The following is a 26043-nucleotide window of genomic DNA, read 5'->3' on the forward strand; positions in this document are numbered from 1 at the left end:
AATGGCCCTTCCCAGCCAGCCATCTAGACTGATTTCATTCTGTCTAGTGGGCACTCCACAGTGTAAACACATATATAATAGATGCATAGACAATATTCCTAACTTCAGATTCAAAAATAATCCATGCATACAAATAGGATAAATCATATTCAGTAAACCATAACCTTTTCAATGATACTTCACATGACCTATCCGGCATAAAATACATCATAGTTATGCCATAATCATATCATAACAATATCTCTATGAAGAATATGGGGCGTAATGCCACACCAATTAGCTCTCACCTGCCCCTTTTCCTGACTGACTCAATCTCTGTCCTGAGGCACTCCCTCATTTATATGGCCCACATGCCCTCTCTTAAAAAACAATTAGTAGGTAGCTGACAAGTCATAGGTGTACTGGCCCTGCTCCCTCTTGAAGGACCAGCATCACCCTGTGACTGGCTTGTTGAAGAAGTGTATTTTAAGGAAGGATTTGAAGGGGATTAATTCAGGCAAGGTGTCCCAGGTATTTTAAGGAAGGATTTGAAGGGGATTAATTCAGGCAAGGTGTCCCAGGCACAGGTGTCCACATGAAAAAAAAAAAAAAATCAACACAGGACTTTTCCCATGCATACTCATTCTAGAAGAGAAGCTGCCATTTCATGAGCAGAACTAAGATATGTAAAATACTAGTATTTGTTATATATGCTTTCATAACAGTAACTACATCAGTGAACTCACTGGCATACACATTATGTACACATTTGTCTACCTTACAGTATTTAGTCCATACCAGGAAAAACTATTATTTTCAATGTAAGTAAATGGATGTGACAGTTTATTAATTATTTGTTGAGTGCTGGCAGTATGCTATGTATTACACAATACACAGTCTCTGTCCCAAAGACCTAACAAATAATTTAAAATACAAGACATTAAGTTAATATACACTGGAATGAACAACAATTTGACAGAATAGGTAGAACAATGACTTGTGAACATTACTACAATACATTTTAAGATGGGGTGAGTTAAACACACTGTGGCAACCAAACCTCTGAAGGTCTGTGATTTGGAAGGAGGGCGGTTGTCTTTGCATAGTCTTTAATGTGGAATTTATCATTACAGATAAAAGCAAGCAGTTGTCTCATTGGGCTGAACACTATTCAGAGCTATACGCACAAGAAAGAAACATCACCAGAAAATCATTGGACCAAATACCAACTCTACAGGTCATGCCACAGCTAGATGTGGAGCCCACTGTAGAAGAGCGAAGCAAGGCCGTTGATTTGCTATTGAGTGGCAAGGCTTCTGGAAAAGATGGCATCTCAGAGGAAATCCTCAAGTGCAGGAAAGACAGCCCATTACCATATCTTCATCAGCTGCTACTTAAATGCTGGAAAGAGGGTGAGGTACCACAAGAGATGTGTGATGCAAACATCACCACTTTGTATAAAAATAAAAGGCAAAAAGGGTGACTGCAACAACTACAGGGAATCTCGCAACTAAGCGTAGCAGGAAAAGCTTTCTCAAAAGTCATCTTAGTGTGCCTACAACAGCTGGCGAATCATATCTACCCTGAATCACAGTTCAGATTCAGGGCTGGAAGATCAACAATAGACTATTTTCTCTGCATCAACTCCAAGAAAAATGTAGAGAGCAAAACTGACCATTGTACATTGCCTGTGTGGACCTAACCAAAGATTTCAACACAATCAGCAGAACAAGTCTATTTGCAATACTAGAAAAGACAGAATGCCCACCAACCCTGTTAAGTCTTATACATTCATTCCACAACAACATGAGAGCAACTGTCCAGTTTGATGGGTCCACTTCAGACAGCTTTGAGATGAAAAGTGGAGTGAAACAAAGATGTGTTCTTGCCCCTACACTCTTTGAAATCTTCTTCTCGGTACTTTTGAACTGTGCGTTTAAGGACACCAAAGATGGAGTGTATCTTCACACAAGATCAGACAGGAAATTCTTCAACCTGTCCTGATTTAAGTCAAAGACCAAAGTCAAAAAGGTGCTAATCAGGGAGCTTCTATTCGCTGATGTTGCTAGCCCACAATGAAGATCTACTATAAGAACTCATGGACCGCCTTTCAAGTGACTGTCAGGCATTTGCTCTTGTGAAAGTAGAATGAATTATATTGAAATTATAATTCATTAAAGAAATGCTACTTGAAGGGTTTGTTGAAATATAGTTGTCAAGAAAAGAAACATTAAGGAGTGTGAGACAATGGGTCCTCAAACTAATTAACTTAGAGATCCTACTGAACTAGGAGATTGGTAAACGTTAGTATGCAAATAAGACGTATGTATATTTGTCAGTTTCTACTTTCTTTTGTCTCTTATGTTAAATTGGCTTTGGCTTAGCTGTATAAATAAGTTACCTTGAGCCTCAGAGAGGGGCTCACATCTGGGTGCATTAGCAAAGCGCTTTGCTAATAAACAGAGTGGTCTGACAAATTATGTGAGTCCTGAATCTGACTTTAACACTCTCACCATCAGCATCAAGAAAATGGTTATATTAGGAAAGGGGGTTTCACAAGATCCTTCTATTACCTTAAATGCAAACCAGCTAGAAGTAGTCCAAAAGTTCAGCTATTTAGGTTCTACAGTGACCACCAACCTCTCACTGGATGAAGAGCTAAATGTTCGCATTGGAAAGGCTGCCACCACCTTTAGCAGACTGACTAAAAGAGCATGGAACAACTCAAAGCTTACCATCAAGACCAAAATATTAGTGTACCAAGCTTGCATTCTCAGCACACTGATGTATGGTGGGGAAACATGGACAACTTATGCTCATCAGGAGAAATGGTTAAACAGTTTCCACCTACGTTGTTTATACTCAACACCAAATGGCAGGATAAAGTCACCAATGCAGAGGTTCTTCAAAGGGCAAATGTACCAAGTGTGACAGCCCTGCTCAAGCAAAGATGACTGTGCTGGCTGGGCCATTTGAGTAGGTTAGAAGATGGATGCATACCCAAGAACATGCTATAGGGGGAGCTACCAGAGGAAACAAAACAACAACAACAATAGGACATCCCAAGCTTCGCTATAAAGACACATGCAAGCAAAATATGAAGGAATTTGGAATTGATCCTGACCAATGGGAAATCTTGACAAGTGATCGTAACAAGTGGCACCATTGTCTCAATCAGGGTATCAAAGTCCATGACAGAAGCTGGCTCCTACAGCTTGAAGAGAAAAGAGCCCGTAGGAAGCAAGCAGTTCCCAACCAAAATACATACATTTGCAATAACTGCCAAAGATCATTCAAATCTCGGATTGGACTACTCAGTCACATGAGACATTGCAAACAATCTACATCATAGGCTTCAATTCCCACCGTCTCTCACAGATGAAAGGATGCCAGTTTAATGTAGAATTTACTGGTAAAACATCATAAATAAATCAAACAAGGAAAGTAAAATATTCTCTCTGTGTTCAAGATCCTTTTTTGATCTGTCTACCTGTACCCAATTTCCTCTTATTCTCCTGTGTGTTCACTTAGTTCCTTCAGCTCTAGACTTCTGCCTATTCCTTTTACTATCCCCTTCAGTTTTCTTCATACTGGATAATAAATCCTTCTTGTCTATTACCATCACGTGGGACAGCATCTTTATCCTTTTGCACCCATTTCACTACCTGACTCTTCAAAATCCCACTTCATTAGCCACAAATTAAATGACAAATACCTCCTAAGCTTTTTTTCTAAATCATATTCCATTCTGTGAACCATTCTATTTTCCACATCTCTGTAACACTCATTGATTACCATTGTACCCTACTTCAACCACATTCTACTTTATCTATTGATGCTTCCATTGTGAAATACAACATATATTCATTTTTATACCAAAACACCTATAAAAGTTTCATTTTTAAATGTACAGTGATTTTTAAAAATTGTATGGTAGACATATATAGCATAAACTTAAAATGCTCTAGTTGAAAACAGACAGATAGATTGATGACAACCAACCTGTGCTTTCCTCATGTAAACTAAGGGTTCTTTCATGTGCTCAGGGGGTGCTGCAGGATGACATGGTGAAGGGAACCTTAAGAAAATAAAATTATGTTTTGAATGTTCAGATTCTTATTAAATACATTGAAGAGTAAAAGACATCAGAGTAATCTTTGAACAAATTTTCTCATCTCTATAATTATTTTTAGAAGCAGTACAATATATGCATTAATAATTCTAAAGCCATGGTCAAACCCCAAACGTTTAAAAAAAAAGAAAAAAGGATCAGTATCAATAAGTGAAATCCCAGTTCCTATCTTTGCATTATAGGTATTCACACTCTTAATAAGAAAAGAAATAGCAAAGGGTACTGTAAATCTCTGGCATGGTTGAAATGTGCACACTCATAAACCCAAACATAATTTCTGTCTTTGGATAAGACAATGAACAATAATTTTGTGGATTGTAATCTAAACTTGAAAAATGGGATTTCACATAAAAAGCAGTCTCTTATCATCTTACTATGCATGTAGAGTACTTCAAGGATGTAAAATAAATATTCAAGGCTGTAGACAAGATATAACATAAATAGAACATTTTGTAAAAACAACAGTTAATCACATCACAAATATTCATAAAATAAATCAAATCATGTTTCATTAAATTTTTAAAGCAGTATTACAGAAGAAGATAATTTTGTGGCTGTTTAGACATTTTTTTCTTTCCAGGAAACTGTATTTCTCAAAAAAACAAGTTCAGTCTGTAACTTGATTAGTTTTCACAACTGAACATCTCCAAAGTAACTGCAGAATTTTGGAGTGCCAATCACAGCAAGCTTCAATCTTTAGCCATAAATTGCATAGCAATAAAAACATGAAAGCACAGGAAGAAAAGTAACTGGTGGAATAAAGAACTGTCTAGACAAAATGCAAAATATGAACACCAAGAGATGCATTTCATAAGTAAGACAGACAAGCAAAGTCCTGCAAAAATATTAGTAAAGAAATAAAAGATAAAGATTAGGGCTTCTAGAGAAATACCTTTCGTAATTAAGAAAAAAATGTCTGTGCTTTACATGGTGGAAAAATTGCAGTGACTGAATGCAACCCTGGGACCCCTTAGTTCAAACTGGAAGAGGGCACATGAGATGCCAAAGGGTAGCATGCGAAGTCTCTACCGAGAGCCGTTAGCCCACTGGCTGTCATAATCATTGCAAAATGTATGTAAAGATAATATTTAAAGAATTATGTATCTAAAATTACTCTCTTAAGATCTTTGAGTTAAGATGGGTAACCAGGAGGTGACTACCTCAGAAGTTTTCCTTTCAAGCAGAAGGTAACAGACATCTATCTCCTTGTCTGAGCATTTGTGTATTGTATGACTCCCAATGTATGCTTATTGGTTTACTAAGCCATACGTAAAAGAAGAGATTACCTACATCAGAGGAAATCTACAAGAATAAACAAACAACAGAGTGGATGTCCTGTCTATGAATAAAGATAAAGGATTATTCTGCTATATATTGAAGTGCAAAGCGACAAACAGAATCCCGCACAAAGGGAGGCAAACTGACAGCATACTTGTCTCTCATAAAAGAAGGGTCACAGCTAACTTGGCTGTAAAGTGCTGCAAGGATCTGGGGTGAGCAATACTCTACAAAACATGAGAGTATATTGTCAATTAAGTCTAGGCTCTAGAATGCATGTTATGATTTTACTTAATATGTACTCATTTGTTTCCTATACTTCATCTTAATACTACTACCACTTGAATCTCTACACTTTATTAAACTAACTTATATTTGATTTCACTATAAACATATCTAAGGGCGGTGTGTCAAGTGAAGAAGTGATCTGAGATAGAACTGGTAAGCGGGGGTGTACTATTTCTTTGGAAACAGCACATCTGTGAATATGGAGTATGTTCAGTGGACCAGAATCTGAATGCTCCAGGGAGACACTTGGAGGGCTTGAGGGTTTGAGTGTTCCAATCGCTAACCTGCAAAGTGACAGCGCAGCCTGCGAGGCCTCGAGGGGAGAGTTTGTGTTACCCGTGGCCTGTGGAGTTGGGATCTGACCAACGGCAGGCATAGTCAAAGCTTCTTCATGCTAAGGCCAGGTAGTAGTGAGGCACCTCACAGTCCTGGGTACCTCCAGGAATCCTCACACTGAAACAAGAACAAGTCGGCTGAACAGAGGTTCAGATGTTTTCAAGTGTGATGTAAGCAACAGCCATCAAGTTAGAAACTCACCTTGTGCATTTGGAGAAATATCGACATCTTAATACTAGAGCTTTTATCAGGGCTCTAGAAGATGCAGGGGGAAAAAGAAAATCAAAACAAGTATGTTCTTTTTCTGCTGCTTTGTCCCTCAGTTAATGTAATCACAATTTGTATTACAGCAGTGTCTTGAGGTGTCCCAAACATCATAGGGTGCCAGTGTTCTAGGTAATGTAAATGCATTTAAGAGACAGTTCTTGCTCCAAAAAACATACAATCTAAAGACAGACAAATGGTCTAAGACAGGAAGTAATATTACCCCATTTTATAGATGGGGAGCAAAGGCACAGAAAGATTAAGTGACTTGCCCAAGGGCAGAGCCAGGAATTCAACCAAGGTCTTCTGAGTCAGTGCCATAAGTAAAAGACCATTTTTTTCGCCCTCAACATTTCAAGTACACTTATGGAAATAAACTCAACATCTTTTTATAAAAGCAAAACTAGAAAGCAAGAGACAAAAAAAACTAGGAAAAAAAATCCAAAAATTGTATTTACTTCCTTGTTTGCTCACCTGCGTCTTCAATGGCATCAGTATAGATCTTGCAGAAGATGATCTTAGTGATGTTTTTAAGAGCCTAAGTGACTTAGGAGCCTACATCCCATTTTAAAATAAGTAGCTTAAGCACTTAGCAGCCTAAGTCTCATTGAAAGTCATCCATTTTGGGGGTAGAAAAAGAAATCTGTGATGCACTAAAAATACAGGAACATATTATACCTCCCTAGTGTGACATATACACAATGGTCTTGCAAATAATGCAGACATATCATTCAGACAGATATAAATGTACATAAACATATATAATAAAAATACTGAATAAAAACTCACACATTGAGTTCACTATAAACAGCATTCTGAAGCCTCTTTTCCCATCCTGTTTAAATAAAAAAAAAGAAATTGGCAATCATTTCATAAACAAGTAAACTTTTAAATATCTGAAGACCGACTCAAGGGAACGTTTCAGATTCACTAAAGTTTGTCGTCTGCAATTCAATTTCACATCTACCTAAGTTCTCTCTCTTTCTTTCAGGCTCTCCCTAAAGGCACAGGAGGAAAGAAATAACTACACTAACAGAAGGTTAAAACACAGAAGGCCAAAGTTAGAATTTGCACGTGCTCCCTTATCTCTGCCTCCTGGTTCAAAAGCTTGACAATACAGTCTTCAGTTATAGAATCACAGTTATTCACATATAATATCATATACATTTTAAGTGCAACCACAGATACACAAGTATTGTAGTATGTTGGTTATTGTATTCTTCAGGGCAAATGAACTCAAGCTCTTAGCATGCGTAAGGGACAATTTTCTGATTCAGAAAGTTGACGTAACAACTTGGCAGTCATCCATTTTGGATCTGGTGTTGACCAACACAGATAATTTAGTTGCAAACACAAAGGTGGTTGGGAACTTGGGAGGAAGTGATCATGATCTGATAGACTTCAAGATCCTAAGGAAAGGAGGACATGAGAACAGCAAAACAAGGACACTGGACTTCAAAAAGGCAGATTTCAATCAGCTCAGAGAAATAGCAGGCAAGGTCCCATGGAAAGACCAAACAGGAAGAAAAAAGAGTTGAAGGGGGCTGGCAGGTCCTAAAACATGTAATATTAGAGGCTCAATATCAAGCTATTCCGATGCAAAGGAAAGAAAAGAAGAGCCACAGGAGGCCAAAGTGGCTGCAAAAGGAGCGTTTTAGCTATCTAAAAACCAAAAAGGATACATATAGGAAATGGAAGGAGGGACATGTCACCAAGGAAATATACATGGGAATAGCGGGACAAAATCAGGAAAGCTAAGGCAAAGACTGAGTGACAGCTGGCAAGAAATGTTAGAAACAATAAGAAAGGGGTCTTCAAATATATCAGCCAAAAAAGAAAATTAAGGATGGTGAGAGTCCACTGCTCAATGGAGAAGTTGAGCTGGTTTTGGAAGACGATAGGAAGGCAGAGCTGCTCACTGTCTACTTTGCTTCAGTCTTCACACAAAAAGCAACAAGTGACTGGACAACTAGCAAAGTTATCATAGACAACAAAGGGGAAGGGATGCAGATTGAGATAAGTAAAGAATGGGTCAGAGATCTTCTGAATTAATTCAAGTCAGTGGGACCTGATGCTATTCACCCCAGGATACTGAAAGAACTAGCTGAAGAAATCTCAAAGCCACTGTGTCACGCAGCAAGCGCGCCCCATCCCCTCTTGGGGCAGGGTGAGGGTATTTACTTCCCCAGGGCCGAGTCTTTATGATCACCCCTTGCCCTGGGTAGTGTGGCCTTGTCTTGGGCTAGTGGTAAAAGTCAATATGGCCACTCTCTCTCTCAGGGTTGTATAGCCTGATGGCCAGGGTCAGGACGACAGCCCCTTCCCACAGGGCTGCGGGGCCCAATGGCTCAAACCAGTATGATTACCAAGTTTGCCCAGGGTATATGGCCTAGTAGTCAAAGTCAGTGTGGCCTCCTGCCTCACCAAGGCCGTGTAGCCTAGTGGCAAGAGTCAGTAGGGTTGTCCCCTCTCTCAGGGCTGCATGGTCAGAGTCAGGATAACTGCCCACTTCCGTAGGACTGTGTGGCCTAGAGACCAGAGTCGGTAAGCTGCCCTGTTCAGCAGGGTTGTGTGGCCTGGTGACCAGAGTCTGTATAGCTGCCCTCTCTCAGGGCTTTGTGGCCCAATAGCCAGAGTCAGTATAACGGCCCTCTTCAGTAGGGGTGTTTGGCCTGGTGGCCGCTCAGACAAGTAAGCCATTATCTGGGGGGGGGGGGGGGAAAGGAGTGGAGCGGCCAGGTAGGGGAACCCAGGCCCTCCCTGCTCCACCAGGTCCCAGCTCAGAGCCCTGTCAGTGGCAAGTATGCCCACCACTGTGTCAGTGGAGAATCCACCTGAAACACGCTGACCCCACTGGGGGAGGGTGGGTTGCATACCTGGAGGATAGAGCTAAACTTCAAAGAGATCTTGATAAATTGGAGAACTGAGCTATATAGACAACAAAATGAAACTCAATGAAGACAAATGTAAAGTGCTACACATAGGGAAGAAAAACCAAATGCACAAATACAGAGTGCAGGATAACTGGCTTGGCAGCAACACTGATGAGAAGGATCTGGGAGCTGTGGTTGATCACAACCTCAGCATGAGTCAGCAATGTGATGCTCTTGCAAAATAAATAAATAAATAAATGCAATTTTGGGTTGCATTAACAGAGGCATAGCATGCAAGTCATGGGAGGTGATCATACCGCTCTACTCAGCATTTGTGAGGCCTCAGCCAGAGTACCAATTTAGGTCACCAATGTATAGAGAGGATGTAGAGAAACTAGAAAGGATTCAGAAGCAAGCAACAAAGATGATCAAAGGGATGGAATGCAAACCACATGAACAAAGGCAGAAGAAACCGAGTATGTTATAAAAAGATGCCATAAAAAAAGATGGAGAAAAGTTGTTCTCTCTTGCCACAGAGAGTAGGACAAGTGCCTATACGACTTAGGAGTGGCACCCCATTTTCAAAAGTGAATTAGGTGCCTAAGTCACTTAGGCACTTTTGAAAATTTTATCCCTAGACTTCAAAAATGGTAAGATCCCTTCTCTATAAAGGTATGTATTTTAAGATTATTGAGGATGGAAGGGTTTTTTCCTTTTGCAGTCAGACTTCTGAAAAGTATTTTAGAATGTCAAGTTGTTTCTTAGAGAAATTCACAGGCATTGTACATATTAACAGTGTATCTTAAAATAATTTATGTTACTTTTTCTTATTTGAACTATGTTATATTTTTATGCAACTATCCTTAACCAGTCTTAATAAAGTTCAGATATTACTTTCTCCAATTAGTGATTGTATTTTTTAAAAAAAATTGTTAAAGGGTTTCTTTAAATGTATTTAGATTTTACAAAATCTCAATAAATCATTCCATGATTTAGTAGTTTTACAGAACTTAAACTACAAAACATTCAAAAATTAAATTCCACAAAACAGGCTTCCCATCCGGCTTTAGTAAATAAATAAGTTTAATAAATACATTTAATAAGTTCCCACTAACATTTTTATTTACAACTATTATCTATTGAATCCCCACAATGGTGCCTTACATAACAAAAAACAGTACTTCAGCAAGGTACTGAAGCATATGCCTAACTTCATTGGGATTACTCACATGCCTAAAATTTACCACATGCTTAAGTTCCTTGCTGAATCTCAATAATGTCTTGGGTGGACCATTACACATGCTGAATATCTTAACAACTTCAGTGGGACTCCACTCCCCTGTTGATGATCCCTTTGCAGTATCAGAACCTAAATGACCTGACATGGCAAGCAAAGACATGGCATGACAAGCATAGACAAATACTGAGGGTAAGGTAGTGTAACAGAAGTTACAGACATACGTTTATAAGGTTCTTCAAAGTAGGACATAATGATTCTTTTCTTCTTCCCCCCTGCACATACCAAAGACTTTAATAAAACCACACCAATTTTCGTAGAGACTTTATGCCTGGAAACTAGTGATTTGAGGTTGCATCTGCACAACTTTAACTTTGGCCATTTCTTCACTGGAGTAATTAATCATGCTGTCTTAACATGAGAAACAAATTAAATGTCCTATTTTTGTTCCATAAACTTTGCTCTATTTTAAAAGAAGATAATAGGAGCCTTTGTCTGCAATGCTTTCAAGTTCTGCTGGTTTGAAATTTTTTTAAATAATGTAAATTCCATAATCTGGAATTACAGAATATTACAGCTATATTTATTCACAGAAGTGTTTATACTTGTACAGATTCAGCAACTGAATGAACTATTACAAACCTGAGGTCTTCAGAAATTCCTTAATATCTTCCTTTAGTGATTCAAGTTTAATTTCTGGTTTGTGCAGACTACCCTAATAAATAAAAGAAAAAAAGCAGACAGGAGAGTAAGCTTTCTATTTTTAATTATGACATTAGACACATTCTTAGGACTACACAGGTAGAAGTAATATGCACAAGATGAATGAGTTTCAACTGTTGTGGAAACCATGATCTTAAATTTTCTGAGTTCAGGGCATAAGGAATCTCAGCCATAACATTGCATTTGGAAGATAAAAATGGGAGAGTTTGTCATACAAAGATGTAGTACATGGGAACTGTGAGTTGTAGACTTGGATATCGTAAAAGAGAAAGGAGCATATAAAGATGAAAGAACATTAAAATACAGGCGGAAAATAGATTTTTTTTATGCTCCAGAGGAACTGAAATAGCTTATTATAAAAATTCCCACAGCAACTCCATAATAATATAGCTCCCTTAAAAGAAAAAAATCCAGAGTTTGAATAAGCTTTGTCCAGACTAAACAAATCCTTTAGGGGCTGAAGCAGACCACTGCCAAACTTCCAGGCTAAACTCAAGCCTGATCTACACACGAAGTTGTACCGGTACAACTAATGGTGTAATTTTATATCAATATAATTAAACCAGTGCGACTTTTTGTGAGGACTCTCTTTTATATCAGTTTAAACCTGACATATTGATATAACTTGGACCTATAAATTTGGTGCTGGCTAAACCAATATAAGCAGTTTTAAATTGATATAAAAAAAGAGTTCAAAACAAAAGTTGCATTGGTTTAATTAAACCAATTTAAGTTACACCATTACAACATCTGTGTAGACAAAACATCAATCTTAAAGATGAAACAGGGCTCTACCTGAGCCAGTCTAACTTCATTCCCAACCTAACCCTCCAAAAGCTATAACTGGCCTCTACCTAAATGAGGTTTACAAACAGTGGTGGATTACTGCATTGGCTGATAGGGCCTGTGCCCCGGGGCCCAAATCAATTTGGCGGCCCTGCAGGAGCACCGGAACTCTGGTCCCGACCCCTGCTTCCTTTCCTCGCTCCTCTCTTCCTCGAGGCTCCACCCCCTGGCCCAGCTGGAAAACAAAGCCTGAGGTAGGGTAAGCATATTCACCCTACCCCCACACACAGCTGGCCAAGCCGCTTGCGCCTCCCGAAATGGGCCCAAGAAGGGCCCCCTCCCCCCATACAGCATGGAGCTGACCTTAGCCTCTCTCCCTTCCCCCCCTGTACAGGGCTGGCCCGAGCCCCACTGCTCACCACCCTGCAAACCCAGCACACTCACCCCCCAGACCCTTTTTGGCAAAACTGAGCATTTGTCCCGTTTCCTCTTCCCAGTTTTGCCAAAAAAGTCCAAACAGCTGAGGCCAAAACGGGATATATGATCACCCTAGGCCAGGGGTTCCCAAACTTTTTTGGTTATGCTCCCTCTTACCTGGTCCGCACCCCACCCCAGGAGCCAGGGCCAAGAGTGGGACCAAATTTGGGGGCCGGGAGCAAGGCCACGGGAGCAAAGCCACAGCTGGGGCTACAGGCAGGTCAGAGCTGGGCCCCACCACACCCCCCGAACATTGCTCCGTGCCCCCTAGGGGGACATGCCCCACAGTTTGGGGACCACTGCCCTAGGCTGTGGTAAGAGCCACTCAGGGAGCCTGGGTAATTGTGAAGAGCCCCAGACCCTCCACCTGTCATGGGTGGGCAGCTGTGGTGTCCAAGAGCAGCCCCTAACACTCAGGGCATGCCAACCAGGGCCGGTGGAGGGTCCAGGGCTCCCCAGAGTGACCAGGGCTTCCTGGGCAGCTCTTACCACAGCCTGGCTTCCAGCCAGGATAGGGGTGGGGACTTGGGGGGCCCAAATGTTCTTTGTGCCCAGAGCCCCAATAAATCTGTTTACAAACTAACAGTCTTCCAAGACCGGAGGAAACTTTACAATGTGATAGCTCCAGCCCTAGTAGGATCTACCCAATCACTGCTCCATCAGAGTTTCTCAGTTGGCAGCAAATGCTTTTGTGCGGTTTTCCCAATGTAAATATATTAGTTCAGTGGAAAGGAAAAACCAGCCCTAAAGACATACCCTGAAGTTTGTTTCTACCTTAAATACCAAGGGAAATACAAAAGGAAACTAGTTCCAATTACCTATTAAGTCTTGTACCAAGCAGTCCCCCACTCCCCATAACAGACAATTTTTTGCAGTATCGATCCTCTTCTATACATAATGGAATGATTTCATTCTGTAGCTATTTGGATGTATATTTAATTATATGTATTACTTAACTGGAATAGTTATATACATTTAGAACACTTGTAATCTTAAATGTACGGAAAACTTAAACATTACTTTCATTTACTTGAAGTTACTTTAATAGGAAACTCACGGAACAATAAAATAAGGAAAATGAAGTCCAAACATTCCTTAAACCTAATCTTACTTTGAATTAGTATCAAAACTGAATCTCAAAGCACATTTTGACAATTACTACAATAGTGACAATTACTAATTACTGGAAGAACACATTCTGAATGACATTAAACTTTCCATTCTGAATAATATTGTCTACTAGGTTGTTCCATTCATTTATTAGTTGAGTGATATGGGGGCAGGGAGGTCTTTCGTTTTCTTAAGTTTTCATTTCTGTCCCTTAGCAAAGCCTTGGGACTGTTCAGAATACTATGTTTTGGAGTATGTACACACTTCGTCCTAATAGCTCACATTTTTTTAGTCATGGGATCAACCTGCTTCTGTGTTTCAGGAGTGGATATCATACTCTCCTCACTCACCACCTTTTTCAGCTGTACATTCAACTGAATTGACTACATAAAGCAATAATGTGTTGACCATTTAATAGCTCTACACACTGTTTAAATATTTTCAGACTTCCATTTAAAGTCTTTTCTTCTTAGATAAGTGCCATGACTTTTGTATATGTTTAGTTCTGTTCATCTGGCTAGTTTCACACAAGTGCCAAATGTTTTTAGCTTTAATTACTGATATCTCCCTAATCATAACACTCTCTCAAAATGGTCATAAGAAAAGGTGCATAGTTTGCTTGCTAGGTAATTTATATTACAAAAACCCAAAGAAGTCCAAGTGCTAATTTTGGTTGGATTTTAATTTATACTCCCTTTGCAGAAAAAAAGTTATGAACATGTTTGAACAAATTTTAGATTATAGAAACCTGATTGACGTTGACACCAATAGCCTTGTCTACATTTGAACATTTCTACATTAAATTATGTTTGATAGCTAGGGAACAGTATAGGGGTAAAGTGAAGCACTGTTCATATACAAGTACAAATAATCTAGCAATTGAGATGGAAAACAATTGAGAGCAAGTAACAATTTGTCTCAGCTTTTAGGCAAAAGTAGGTCATTTTAAATTTGCTGGATAGGTTTTGTAAATAATAATATTTGCAGTTTTAATCAACTTCCTAGGTTTCATTTGAAGATAGAAATTTACTGCTGCAAACAAGGTACACATCTGCAAAGAAATTCATGTGTACCTACATTACTAATAAAGATCTTCTGTGAATCAAACTTAAGTTGTTTCTGAACTCCTTAATCTGTTTAACGTATTCATAACTGTATTCAATTCAATTAAGATTCTTCATACTGCAAATGTCACTGCTGAACAATATAGACAAGAAGATTACAATCTCTATTAATACAAGAGCAGGTCAGTAAGTTCTCTGTTAAATGAGATACATGAAAATAAATTTATTATCTATAATGAATCATGAGCCTACTATTATTTGATAGATTTTGGTATATAATGTTGCATATTACAGAGTTGATCACTTTCTAAATGCGAACTTTCATATCAGCGAAGTTCAGTATCAATAATTCTTTTAGTACCGAAGAAAAGATCAAAATAGTTGCTTTGATTATCTGATCTCACAGTCTGTCCACTCTAGCTAAGCTATTATGTCTATCTGCCCTTCCTTTAGCCACACCCATCCAGGTAGTGTCAAGATCTTGCCACTTACTCCGCCAAAACTTTCCCAAAAAACAGACAGCTCTCTCTACCAACACCACTAAAACTCTTGTCCAGGCCCTTATTTCCCATCTTAATTACGCAACCTTCTTCTTTGACCTTCCTGACACCCATCTCAGGTCCAGCAAAAAGCTGCTGATAAGGTCATCTTCCTGGGCAGTCATTCCAGTCATGTCACCCCCTTCCCCTTCTTTAATCAGCTCAAGCGGCTCCCCTGTCACAATCATATCAGATATATCTTTTTATCCACACTTTAAGATCCCTTATGATCCTTTCTATCTTACCTGCCTTCTTCACTGGGCCAACCTCTATCACCCAGAAGTCTGCTTCTTCTACAAGCACCTTCACATATTCTTCGATGCTGATTCTTATGCATGAAACTCCCTCTCATAACTTATCTATAAAGCCACAACCCTGTCTTCTTACAAATCCCTTCTCAAGACCCACTTCTGCAGAGATGCCAACAATAAATTGCAATCTGAAAATGGTCATGCAAGTGGCAATAGTGATTACTGGTATAATTAATATCACATTTTTTTATGTTTTTAAAAAATTACTCTGCTTCAGTTTTCATCTCTTCTTTTACTCCACTTCTCCCCATTGTCTGTCTAATGTCTGGATAGGGTTTTTCTACCTGTCAGAAGGACAACTTATGAATCTTCTGCCCCAATGAAATGCTCAGGCCTATTTTTTTTAAATTATCTATCTGTCCATCCAGCCAGATATTTTTATGGTTATAGTAGGTTCTGAGTGACTCACTATCATTAGCAGATTTTTATTACAGCTCAATGGAAGTGGAAATTCCATTTCACAAAAGTTTACAAGATTTCAATATCTGGCTTCATTTCAAATCAGAATGAAACCAGAAAATTTCATAATTTTCTGTGAAAGAAAAGTCTGGCACAAATTATTTCAGATCAAAACATTTCATTTTGATTTTGACTTTATTATAATACAAAAATGCAAAAAGTCATTTCAAAATGAAATATCAAAATATTTCATTCCAAAAATGTCAAAACAGGGCATTTCAACATTGTAGGAACTTTTTCCCCATAATTTTTCTCCTAAACAAAATTTTTGCAAACTTGACACAATGTCACAAAGCATTTGATTTCAACGGAACCATATTTTTCAGTGGATTAAGACCCTTGTCAAAAGACAATGACGGCAAGTGTGTCAGTCCTCCATCTATTCAACAGCCCATTGGTTGGGGCACTTACCTGGGATCTGGGAAACCCCAGTCTGAATCGCTGCTCTGCCTGATTTGGAGCACTGACTTGAAGCCAGGTCTCCCACATCACAGGTGAGTGTCCTAATCCCTGGAATATGGGGTCTCTCTCTCTCTCTGATCCAATAAATATTTAAATTATTTATATACAGTGGAACAGTTCTAACAGAAGAGCTTGAGAGAGACCCACTCCATTACAGCCAATAGACTGGTGGTGAGGCACTCATTACAGATGTTGGAAACCTGTGTCCACATCCCTGCTCCAAATCAGATATGAGTTTGAATATGGGTCTCCCACATTCCAAGTAAGTACGCTGACCACTGAGCTATTGGCTATAGTGTGTGGGGGGAGGGGTGTCTCTCCCTCTCATTTTTTGTGAGGGAGAGGCTGACCTGGCTTAGGCACCTAACTCCAGGAGAGGGTTCATGGTTGAAAATCTGAAGTAGTGCTCTCCAGCCTTTCAGTCAGGCACCTAACCCTCTTTGAGGATCTAAGCCTTCAGCATTTCCCTTTCCTTTGCATTTCACTTGCAGCTGGCATAGGCAGCTGCCCGCTCAGTTTCCTGGCTTCTGAGAATCCCTTTACGAGTCTAAGGCCATGTCTACACTACGAAAGTACTCCGATTTCACAGAAGTCAATTTTTGGCTTTTTGTATAAAGATTGTATAAAGTCGAGTGCATGCATCCACACTAAGCACATTAATTCGGCAGCGTGTGTCCACAGTAGCGTGGCAAACGTCAACATTCCGAGCGGTGCACTGTGGGTAGCTATCCCACAGTTCCCGCAGCCAATTGGAATTCGGGGCTGAGCTCCCAATGCCTAATGAAGCCAAAAATTTGTCACGGGTGGTTATGGGTAAATGTTGTCAGTCAACCCTCCTTCCCTCCGTGAAAGCAACAGCAGACAATCATTTTGCGCCCTTTTCCCTGGATTGCCCGAGCAGACGCCATAGCACGGCAAGTATGGAGCCTGTTCAGCTCACCACAGCAGTTATGACCATTGTAAACACCTTGCGCATTATCATGCAGTTTATGCAGAACGAACACCTGAAAAACCAGGCAAGGAGGCAACGGCAGAGCGGTGATGAGAACATGAACACAGATTTTTCTAAAACCGCGGTCCCCAGCAATTTGGAGATCATGGTGTTACTGGGGCAGGCTCATGCTGTAGAACACCAATTCTGGGCCCAGGAAACAAGCACAGAGTGGTGGGACCGCATAGTGTTGCGGCTTTGGGATGATTCCCAGTGGCTCCGAAACTTTCGCATGCGTAAGGGCACTTTCATGGAACTTTGTGACTTGCTTTCCCCTGCCCTGTAGCACAAGAATACCAAGATGTGAACTGTGAGGGCTGCTCTCAAGCGAGTGGCAATAGCCCTGTGGAAGCTTGCAACACCAGACAGCTACCGGTCAGTCAGTAATCAATTTGGAGTGGGCAAATCTACTGTGGGGGTTACTGTGATGCAAGTAGCCAATGCAATCATTGAGCTGCTACTATCAAAGGTAGTGACTCTGGGAAACGTGCAAGTCATATTAGATGGCTTTGCTGCAATAGGATTCCATAACTGTGGTGGGACAATAGTCGGAACGCATATCCCTATCTTGGGACCGGACCACTAGGGCAGCCAGTACATAAACCACAAGGAGTACTTTTCAGTGGTGCTCCAAGCACTGGTGGCTCATAAGGGAAGTTTCACCAACATCAACATGGGATGGCCGGGAAAGGTTCATGACGCTCGCGTCTTCAGGAACTCTGGTCTGTTTAAATGGCAGCAGGAAGAGATTTACTTCCCAGACCAGAGAATAACTGTTGGGGATGTTGAAATGCCTATAGTTATCCTTGGGGACCCAGCATACCCGTTAATGCCCGGGCTCATGAAGCCGTACACAGGCACCCTGGACAGTAGTAAGGAGCTATTCAACTATAGGCTGAGCAAGTGCAGAATGATGGCAGAGCGTGCATTTGGACGTTTAAAGGGTCGCTGGCACAGTTTACTGACTCGCTCAGACCTCAGTGAAACCAATATTCCCATTGTTATTGCTGCTTGCTGTGTGCTCCACGATCTCTGTAAGAGTAAGGGGGAGATGTTTATGGCGGGGTGGGAGGTTGAGGCAGGTTGAGGTGGGAGGTTGAGGTATACGCTGAATACGCATAGCCAGACACCAGAGTGTTAGAAGAGCACAGCAGGAAGCGCTGCGCATCAGAGAAGCTTTGAAAACCAGTTTCATGACTGGCCAGGGTACTGCATGACACTTCTGTTTGTTTCTCCTTGATGAAAACCCGCACCCTTGGTTGCCTCTAAATGCCCTGTAAGCCACCCGCCCTCCCCCCTTCGATCACAGCTCGCTTGCAAAAGAAATAAAGTCACTATTGTTTAAAAAACATGTATTCTTTATTAATTGATTATAAAAATAGGGAGATAACTCACAAGATAGCCCGGGTAGGGTATGAGAGTAGGGTAGGAGGGAAGGAAAAGGCCACTTTAAAACTTCTTGAATGACAGCCTTCTGTTGCTTGGGCTGTCCACCGGGATCGAGTGGTTGGGTGCCCGGAGCCTCCTCCCCCACGTTCTTGGGCATCTGGGTGAGTAGGCTATGGAACTTGGGAAGGAGGGAGGGCAGTTAAACAGAGGTTGCAGCAGCAGTCTGTGATCCTGCTGCCATTCATGAACCTCCACAAGACGCTGGAGCATGTCCGTTTGATCCCTCAGTAGCCCCAGCGTTGCCTCATGCCTCCTCTGATCTTCCTGCCGCCACCTCTCCTCACGTTCGTCGGCCACTTTCCTGTACTCTGTTATTGTGTCCCTCTACACATTCTGCTGAGCTCTGTCAGTGCCGGACGACTGCATGAGCTCAGAGAACATTTCATTGCGTGTGCGTTTTTTTCACCGCCTTATCTGAGATAGCCTTTGGGACGGAGGACGGAGGCTTCAAACATTTGTAGCTGCTGGAGGGAAAAAAGGGAGTAAAGTATTTAAAAAGATACATTTTACAGAACAATGGCTATACTCTTTCACGGTGAACACCACTATTCACATTACATAGCACATGTGATTTTGGTACAAGGTCGCATTTTGCATCTTATATTGAGTGCCTGCGGCTTTGGTGTTAGAGATCACACATGCAGTGCCGGGCAACAGAATTCAGCTTGCAGGCGGCCATGGTAAGCCATAGTCTTTCGGCTTCTGCAACCTTCATAACAGCAGCACCCTCCGCTCCCATACCAAGCAAAGCACACTGAGTTGGCCATTTAGTGCTGCGGTTTTCCTGTTAACATGCAGCAGCAGAAACCAAACTAACCCCCCGCCCCCGCTATCCAATTCTCTGGGATGACTGCTGTATTCCTCACCCCACCGTGTGGCTGGCATCAGGGAAGATCCCTGCTAGCCAAACGCAAACAGCTCAGCGCCAATGCCCCCTGCCACCGCATGGCTAACTGCGGGGCGGATTTCTTTTCAGCCACAGGCAAACAGCCCAGTAGGAACAGCCACTTCTGAATGTCCCCTTAATTAAATTCGCCTATTTCAACCAGGTTACCATGAACGATATCACTCTCCTGAGGATAACACAGAGAGCTAAAGAACGGATGTTGCTTGAATGCCAGCAAACACCAGGACCATACGCTGCCAGGCTTTGTCATGCAGTGATACCAGATTACTTGCTCCTAGCATGACGTGGTAAAGTGTCCTACCATGGAGGATGGAATAAGGCTGCTCTCCCCAGGAACCTTCTGCAAAGGCTTTTAGAGTACCTCCAGGAGAGCTTCATGGAGATATCCGTGGAGGATTTCTGCTCCACCCCCAGACATGTTAACAGACTCTTCCAGAAGCTGTACTGGCCACGAATGCATCCCAAGTTCTCAGGGCTACTTAATCATTAAAAAACAAACACTTGCTTTTATAACATGTATTATATTTTAAAAGGTACACTCACCAGAGATCCCTTCTCCAGCTTCGTTGGGTTGGGAGAGTATTTCAGTACGGGTGATAAAAAGATCCTGGCTGTCAGGGAGAACGGTGTGCTGTGTGCTCTCCTCAAGCTCGTCCTCCTCATCATCTTCCCCGTCCGCAAAATCCTCAGGCATGGCGGAGAATACCCCATCATTGGAGTCCACAGATAGGGGTGGAGTAGTGGTGGCGGCCCCCCTTAGAATTGCATGCAGCTCAGCATAGAAGCAGCATGTCTGGGGCTCTGTCCCGGAGCGTCTGTTTGATTCTTTGGTTTTCTGGTACGCTTGTCTGAGCTCCTCAAGTTTCACACGGCATCGTGTTGTGTCCCTGCTGTAGCCTCTGTCCCTCATGGCCTCAGAGATTTTTTGAAATGTTTTGGCATTTCGTCTTTTGGAACGTAGTTCTGATAGCACGGATTCCTCTCCGCATACAGCGATCAGATCCAGTACCTCCCGTTCGGTCCATGCTGGAGCTCTTTTTTGATTCTGGGACTGATGAGCTCGCCTGGCCAAACAGGAAATGAGATTCAAAAGCTCCCGGGGCTTTTCCTGTATACCTGGCCAGTGCATCCAAGTTGAGAGTGCTATCCAGAGCGGTCACAATGGTGCACTGTGGGACAGCTCCCGGAGGCCAATACCTTCAAATTGCGTCCACACAAACACTAATTCGAAACAGCGACGTCCATTTCAGCAGTAAACCCCTCATTAGGGAGGAGTACAGAAATCAGTTTTTAAGAGCCCTTTATGTCGAAAAAAAATGGCTTCGTTGTGTGGACGGGTGCAGGGTTAATTCAACTTAACGCTGCTAAATCCGACATCAACTCGTAGTGTAGACCAAGCCTAACTCTCCCCATGCACTGTATGGGAAGGCTAGGTGCCAAACTGTGGGCTGTGAATTCCAGTGGGCAGGAGGGGCACTTAGGAGTTAATTTAAGTCTCCTTTGTGAATCTAGCCTTCGGTCCCTACCCTCTAGTTACTGTGGCTCAGAGGTATATTCAAACCTTTTTAATACTCTTGGGTTAAAGTTAATCTGCGATCAGAGTGAATTATCAAAGATAACTCTGAATCTTTATGCAGGTCTCTAGCTTCTCACATCAACTTGATGCTGAAGAGTCCAGTAAAACAAGTTGCTGTTTCCACTGTGTGCTTGACAACTTAATTATCCTAAATGGTATAAATAATATATCATACATGAAAATTCAAGAAATAAAGGAGAAGTCTTCTCTTCTTTACAGTCCCCTTTTCCTTCTTGTACCCAAAACGTAACCGACTGGTATCTCTACTCAGAGTCCAAAGACTCAACATTCATAAACATCATTCTTAAGAAACCCAGTTTTTTCAAAAGTTCTGTAAGTTGACAATAGAAACCGTTCTTTTTGAGCTCTGCCTGCTAGAACTAAAAAAAAAAAGTAAAAACATTAATGAGTATAGCAAGAATTTTGTTGTTATTTTAAATATTAGTTCCTCAATGTTTTAATTAGGCTCAGTAAATATCACTAACTCTAAAAAAACTCTGGACACTAATTTTAAGGGGGCACTATGTGGACACAAATCTTGATTTACACCCTGACATTTGTCTGATATTGTACATGCACATGCATACAAAATTTTGAATGATTTGAGGGTTTACAATGTTATTTACAGAGAACTCCCAAAGTGATTTTTTATATTTTTTAAAAACAAATAAGAGCTAAAAGTAACTAAAATAAAGTTAAGTTTTCTCTTGGAAGAATTTAGATCAGCAACACAACGGATCTCAATATCGTTGAGATTTATCTAAAATTGGTTTCATGTAGAGATGTTCAATTCTGCAGTTAGTACAGATTTATTTATACTGCAATGTTCAGGTCAGAAACAGAATGTAACTAACAAGCAGACCAGAACATAGATCATGTTCCAGAGATAAATAGGAGTTGAGGTGCCTTGCATAAGAATAGCAAGATTTTGTACACGATCTGCGGCTTCAAAGTTAGCCAATATAATGGTCTGATTAGGCAGTAATTTGAGATAACAATAACAAAATTCAACAAATCACAAAAACAAAACAGAGAAGGCCTGGATGCCTCCCCCCGGCCCCTACAAAAAAACAACCATTACAACCAACCACTACAGAGAAAACTTGAACACAGATCAGAGTTTTGGCAGAAAAGATAAAACAAGTGAGATCTATAGTGTTTGTAAGGGGAGGATAATTGTGAGGTTCATAAATTAACTCAGGATCAAACAGAATGCACATATTCCTGGAAAAACCCAGGATCCAAAGGTAACCTCTTAAAAAGCAAGAATAAATGACAGAACAATAGCAATCAGAGCCAAGAAACACTACCTCAACTTTGTCTGTATTAATTTAAACTACAAATCCCCAAAACCAGCTAATCACATTTAGAAATGTTTTTGTAGGTAGACATCAAATAATGTCAAGTTCAAGCTGCTCTCTTCACCTTTACAAAGCTTCATCCTACTCTACATCTCTCTATCCTCATCTCCTAAGTACTCGCAATATTTAAACTCTGGCCAATCTGCCTTCTTCTTGCCCAATTTGTCTCCTTTACCTTCTCCATATGATTGGAATAATCTCTCTACTAATATATACCAAGCTCCTTCCACAAACTTCTAAAATCCACCTGTTCTGTGAAGTTTTTAAGAGAAACCGGGCTGTGGCCATTATGTTCTGTTCTGTTTGTACTGTTGGTTTTCACTTATATATCTAGATTATAAATCTTCTTTTGTGTTTGGTAGTGACCTACATAGCACTTACAACACTATATTCATTTACTTATCTATATAAACAAGAGAGCAGAAGATACAGATCTGAAATAGCAGACAAATTATATTTAACAATTTTATATAATTATGATTGCTAATACAGGTTTTTATGTTTAACTTTTTTATTTTTATCTATTTAAATTTCAAAATTGTGGGAAATTATGGAGGAGGCTAGACAATGGCCAGTCAGACAACTACTTAATGACAGAAAATGTTAAGATTCAAAAAGTTCAAACTTTATAATACACAAATTGTCAGCATCATATGTCAAAATATACAAAGTAAATATAATTAAATCAAATTCTAACAAGTTTGCAAGCAGCATTTTTCTTAGTTTGGCTATCTGTAAATTACCTTTATCATTGATGGAAATTTTTTTTTTGTCAGTTTGTGTGTGTACATCAAAATGGACATTTATCAATAAAAATCTAATCCTTTCAAGACTATTTAATAACAATGAAACTCAGGAACAGCACTAATAGACATAAAGAAAATAATACAGGGTCCAACGCATAATCCTGTCGGAAGCCTACACTGACATAAAAGTGAAATGGCATGATCCCATGCAGAACCCAAAAATTTGAGAGCTATAAATTAAATCAATAGAGCACTGAATCATGGAAGTCAAAAGTGGACAGCCACGGAACATAGACTTGTCTAATACAGGAATACTAACTAAAGTAAGGCAAATAACCATTTGTTTTATCCACTAAAACATCATTTGTACAACAATAGGGACACTGTAAATTTAAAATATTGTCCACAATTTAAATTTTGTTAAAAAAAAATTATAAAACATAATACCAAAATAAATGTTTTCATAATGTGTTTAAAGTTTGAAACCCAGAACTAAGAACCTGAAAATAAAACTGATAAACTAGAAAAAAGTTAAAAATTGACTTTATTGATTTTATTACCAAGCCATGAGAAAGGTATAAAGAAAAAAAGATAGTAACAAAAACTGGAGTTTTAAAATTATTTCTGTATTAACAATCTAAGGGCTGTTAGAAACATAAAAAAGTTGTTTGTTTACAATATCTTCAGGTTGACAGCATTTATTTATATAGCCAGTCCTATTAAATAACCATCTCTAAAATAAATCCAGACTAATATAGGCAATGCAAATTATTAACCTGAAGGAATGACCAAACACAGTCCTTCAAAATGTTAAGCATGTGTGTAAGTGTTTGCAGGATCAGGGCCCTAACTCAGAATAATGCACTTCAGAAATGAACAGTTGTAAAGTAAGCTGCTATAAAGAAACCAGAAATGTAGCTTGCTTACTTTAAACGAGATTTTCTAAAAAGCCTATTTAAAAAAAAAAATCAAACAGAAAGGCCCACAAGAAAACAATCAAGACATTAACAAGCAATGTAAAGTAAATAAAAGTTCTCAAAAGAAACTACAGAGAATAGGATCATGAAAACAGATATTGCCATGAACAATAAGACAAGAGGTCATCCACAAGAAAAAGACGTGGAGGGGGGAATACATGAAGACAGAGTTTTAGGTTACAAATGTACAAATTCAGTTCAGGCCATAATGTTTGTGGCTGTTCCACCTCAAACAATCCACAGGACAGGATGTCCACTAAGGAGATACGTATTAGATGTAGAGTGCAGTGAGAAACCTTATGCTCAGATAAACTGGTTAGTCTCTAAGGTGCCACAAGTACTCCTTTTCTGTTTGCGAATACAGACTAATACGGCTGTTTCTCTGAAATCAGTGAGAACAAAGGATCACAATTATTACAGCATCATTTTCTGGTGCATATTTCATTTATTTTCCTTCCTTTTCACCAAATCCTTATGTTCTGAGGGGAAACCGCAGGAGGAGAGGGAGTTATAAAAAACTTGCATCTCAAATTAAGGATTAAAAAACGACCCAATTCATTTGGTGGAGCAATTTGAATGAGTGCGACTTTAACCATATTATTAATACACACAGCAAAATCCTCCCTGCCCAGAGGGAGTGGATATAACTACTACCCTGACAGTTAAGCAGCGAGTCTCCCGGCCCTGCAGAAGAGTGAAAGGTTTAGGGCAGGTCTGACTCCCTCTCCTCTGGGCACACACAGGCTTCCCACGCTCATGCCGCCCTGCGGCATCCGCCCAGCAGTGTCAGGGGCGAGTGCCGGCCGTGTGCGTCCAGCCAAGGGGGGAAGGGAGGACAAGCGGCTGGGGTGAGGGGCGGGACGGAGAGAGGGACACAGAGAAAGGCCGTGGGGGAAGGAAGCAGAAAGGGAGACAGACGCATGGAAGGACGGGGTGGGGGTGGAGCGGGTCAGGCAGGCAGCGAGGGGAGGACAGCCAAGGGCCGGGGACTGGGCTCACCCGTGCCTGCCGCTCCAGCTGGGAGTGGAGGCTGGAGCCCTTCAGCCGCTGCACGATCTGAGCGATGGCCAAGGAGAGCCCAGTGTCCGGCTCCAGCATCATCCCGGCGCACACCGGAGGGATTTGTGCCCGGCCAACACGCCTCGCCGCCGCAGCGGGGGAGCCGTAGTAGCGGGACCAATTTCAGGGAGACACCCTCGCTCCCTCCTGCCCCTCTCCCGCTACTTCACTGACGGCGTTACCAGGCAACTAAGGGAGCGGAAAGCGGCGCTCGGCTGCGGATTCCGGCTGGAAACTGGCTCCCCAGAGCAGAGTTCCGGTCTCCGGGCCTTCCCCCGCGTTGTTCTGCTCTAGCCCAGGCCACCATAAAGACAGGGTGACATGACTGCTGGCCCTGGCGATACCAAAGGCAAAACTAGACTCTACTGCAAAAGGCCAGTATTTCACCCTCAGCCCCTGAGCAGGGGACAGGCTCCCAGCCCCACCTGCTGTCCAGAATAAGAGACACCCCGCTCCCCCAGCACGGCTGGCAGCATTCACGAGTGTCACCACCAATGTGTTCCACCTATGGATCCAGTCACCATGACAGGGTGCTCTCCCCCCCACCTGCCTCACACACTGTTCCTATGTCTTGTGTTACACTTTCCTGAGCCCTACAAGCCTACTGCCTCACCACAGCACCCCATGGCAAAGCCATGACGTATCATCCCTGGGCTTTG

General features: G+C 41.1%; 2 protein-coding genes across 7 annotated transcripts in view; both read right to left on the reverse strand.

The window, feature by feature from the left end:
- TBC1D19 (TBC1 domain family member 19) overlaps positions 1 to 25542 on the reverse strand; it is a 112316-nt gene extending 86774 nt beyond the window's left edge. For 4 of the 6 annotated variants that reach the window (XM_073342334.2, XM_073342335.2, XM_073342333.2 and 1 more), the window contains exons 1-4: positions 25325 to 25542; positions 11030 to 11102; positions 7067 to 7112; positions 3982 to 4057 (exon numbers count right to left, since the gene is read on the reverse strand). In XM_073342334.2, coding sequence (XP_073198435.1) covers positions 3982 to 4057; positions 7067 to 7112; positions 11030 to 11102; positions 25325 to 25426 — 297 coding nt within the window. In that variant the 5' untranslated portion in view covers positions 25427 to 25542. Of the gene's footprint in view, positions 1 to 3981; positions 4058 to 4485; positions 4530 to 5961; positions 6069 to 7066; positions 7113 to 11029; positions 11103 to 25324 lie in introns of those variants that run through there. The other 2 variants (XM_073342336.2, XM_073342337.2) reach the window with 2 other exon arrangements.
- Positions 18647 to 21385, reverse strand: LOC140910695 (zinc finger and SCAN domain-containing protein 20-like). The gene is made up of 2 exons (XM_073342338.1): positions 20209 to 21385; positions 18647 to 19222 (listed from the first exon to the last, which is right to left on the reverse strand). Exons 1-2 carry the CDS (start codon positions 20792 to 20794, stop codon positions 19206 to 19208), a joined length of 603 nt encoding a protein of 200 aa, XP_073198439.1. The 5' UTR covers positions 20795 to 21385; the 3' UTR covers positions 18647 to 19205.
- Positions 25543 to 26043: the final 501 nt, after the last annotated feature.

This window comes from Lepidochelys kempii, chromosome 4, assembly GCF_965140285.1.
Source record: "Lepidochelys kempii isolate rLepKem1 chromosome 4, rLepKem1.hap1, whole genome shotgun sequence".
NCBI lineage: Eukaryota > Metazoa > Chordata > Testudines > Cheloniidae > Lepidochelys > Lepidochelys kempii.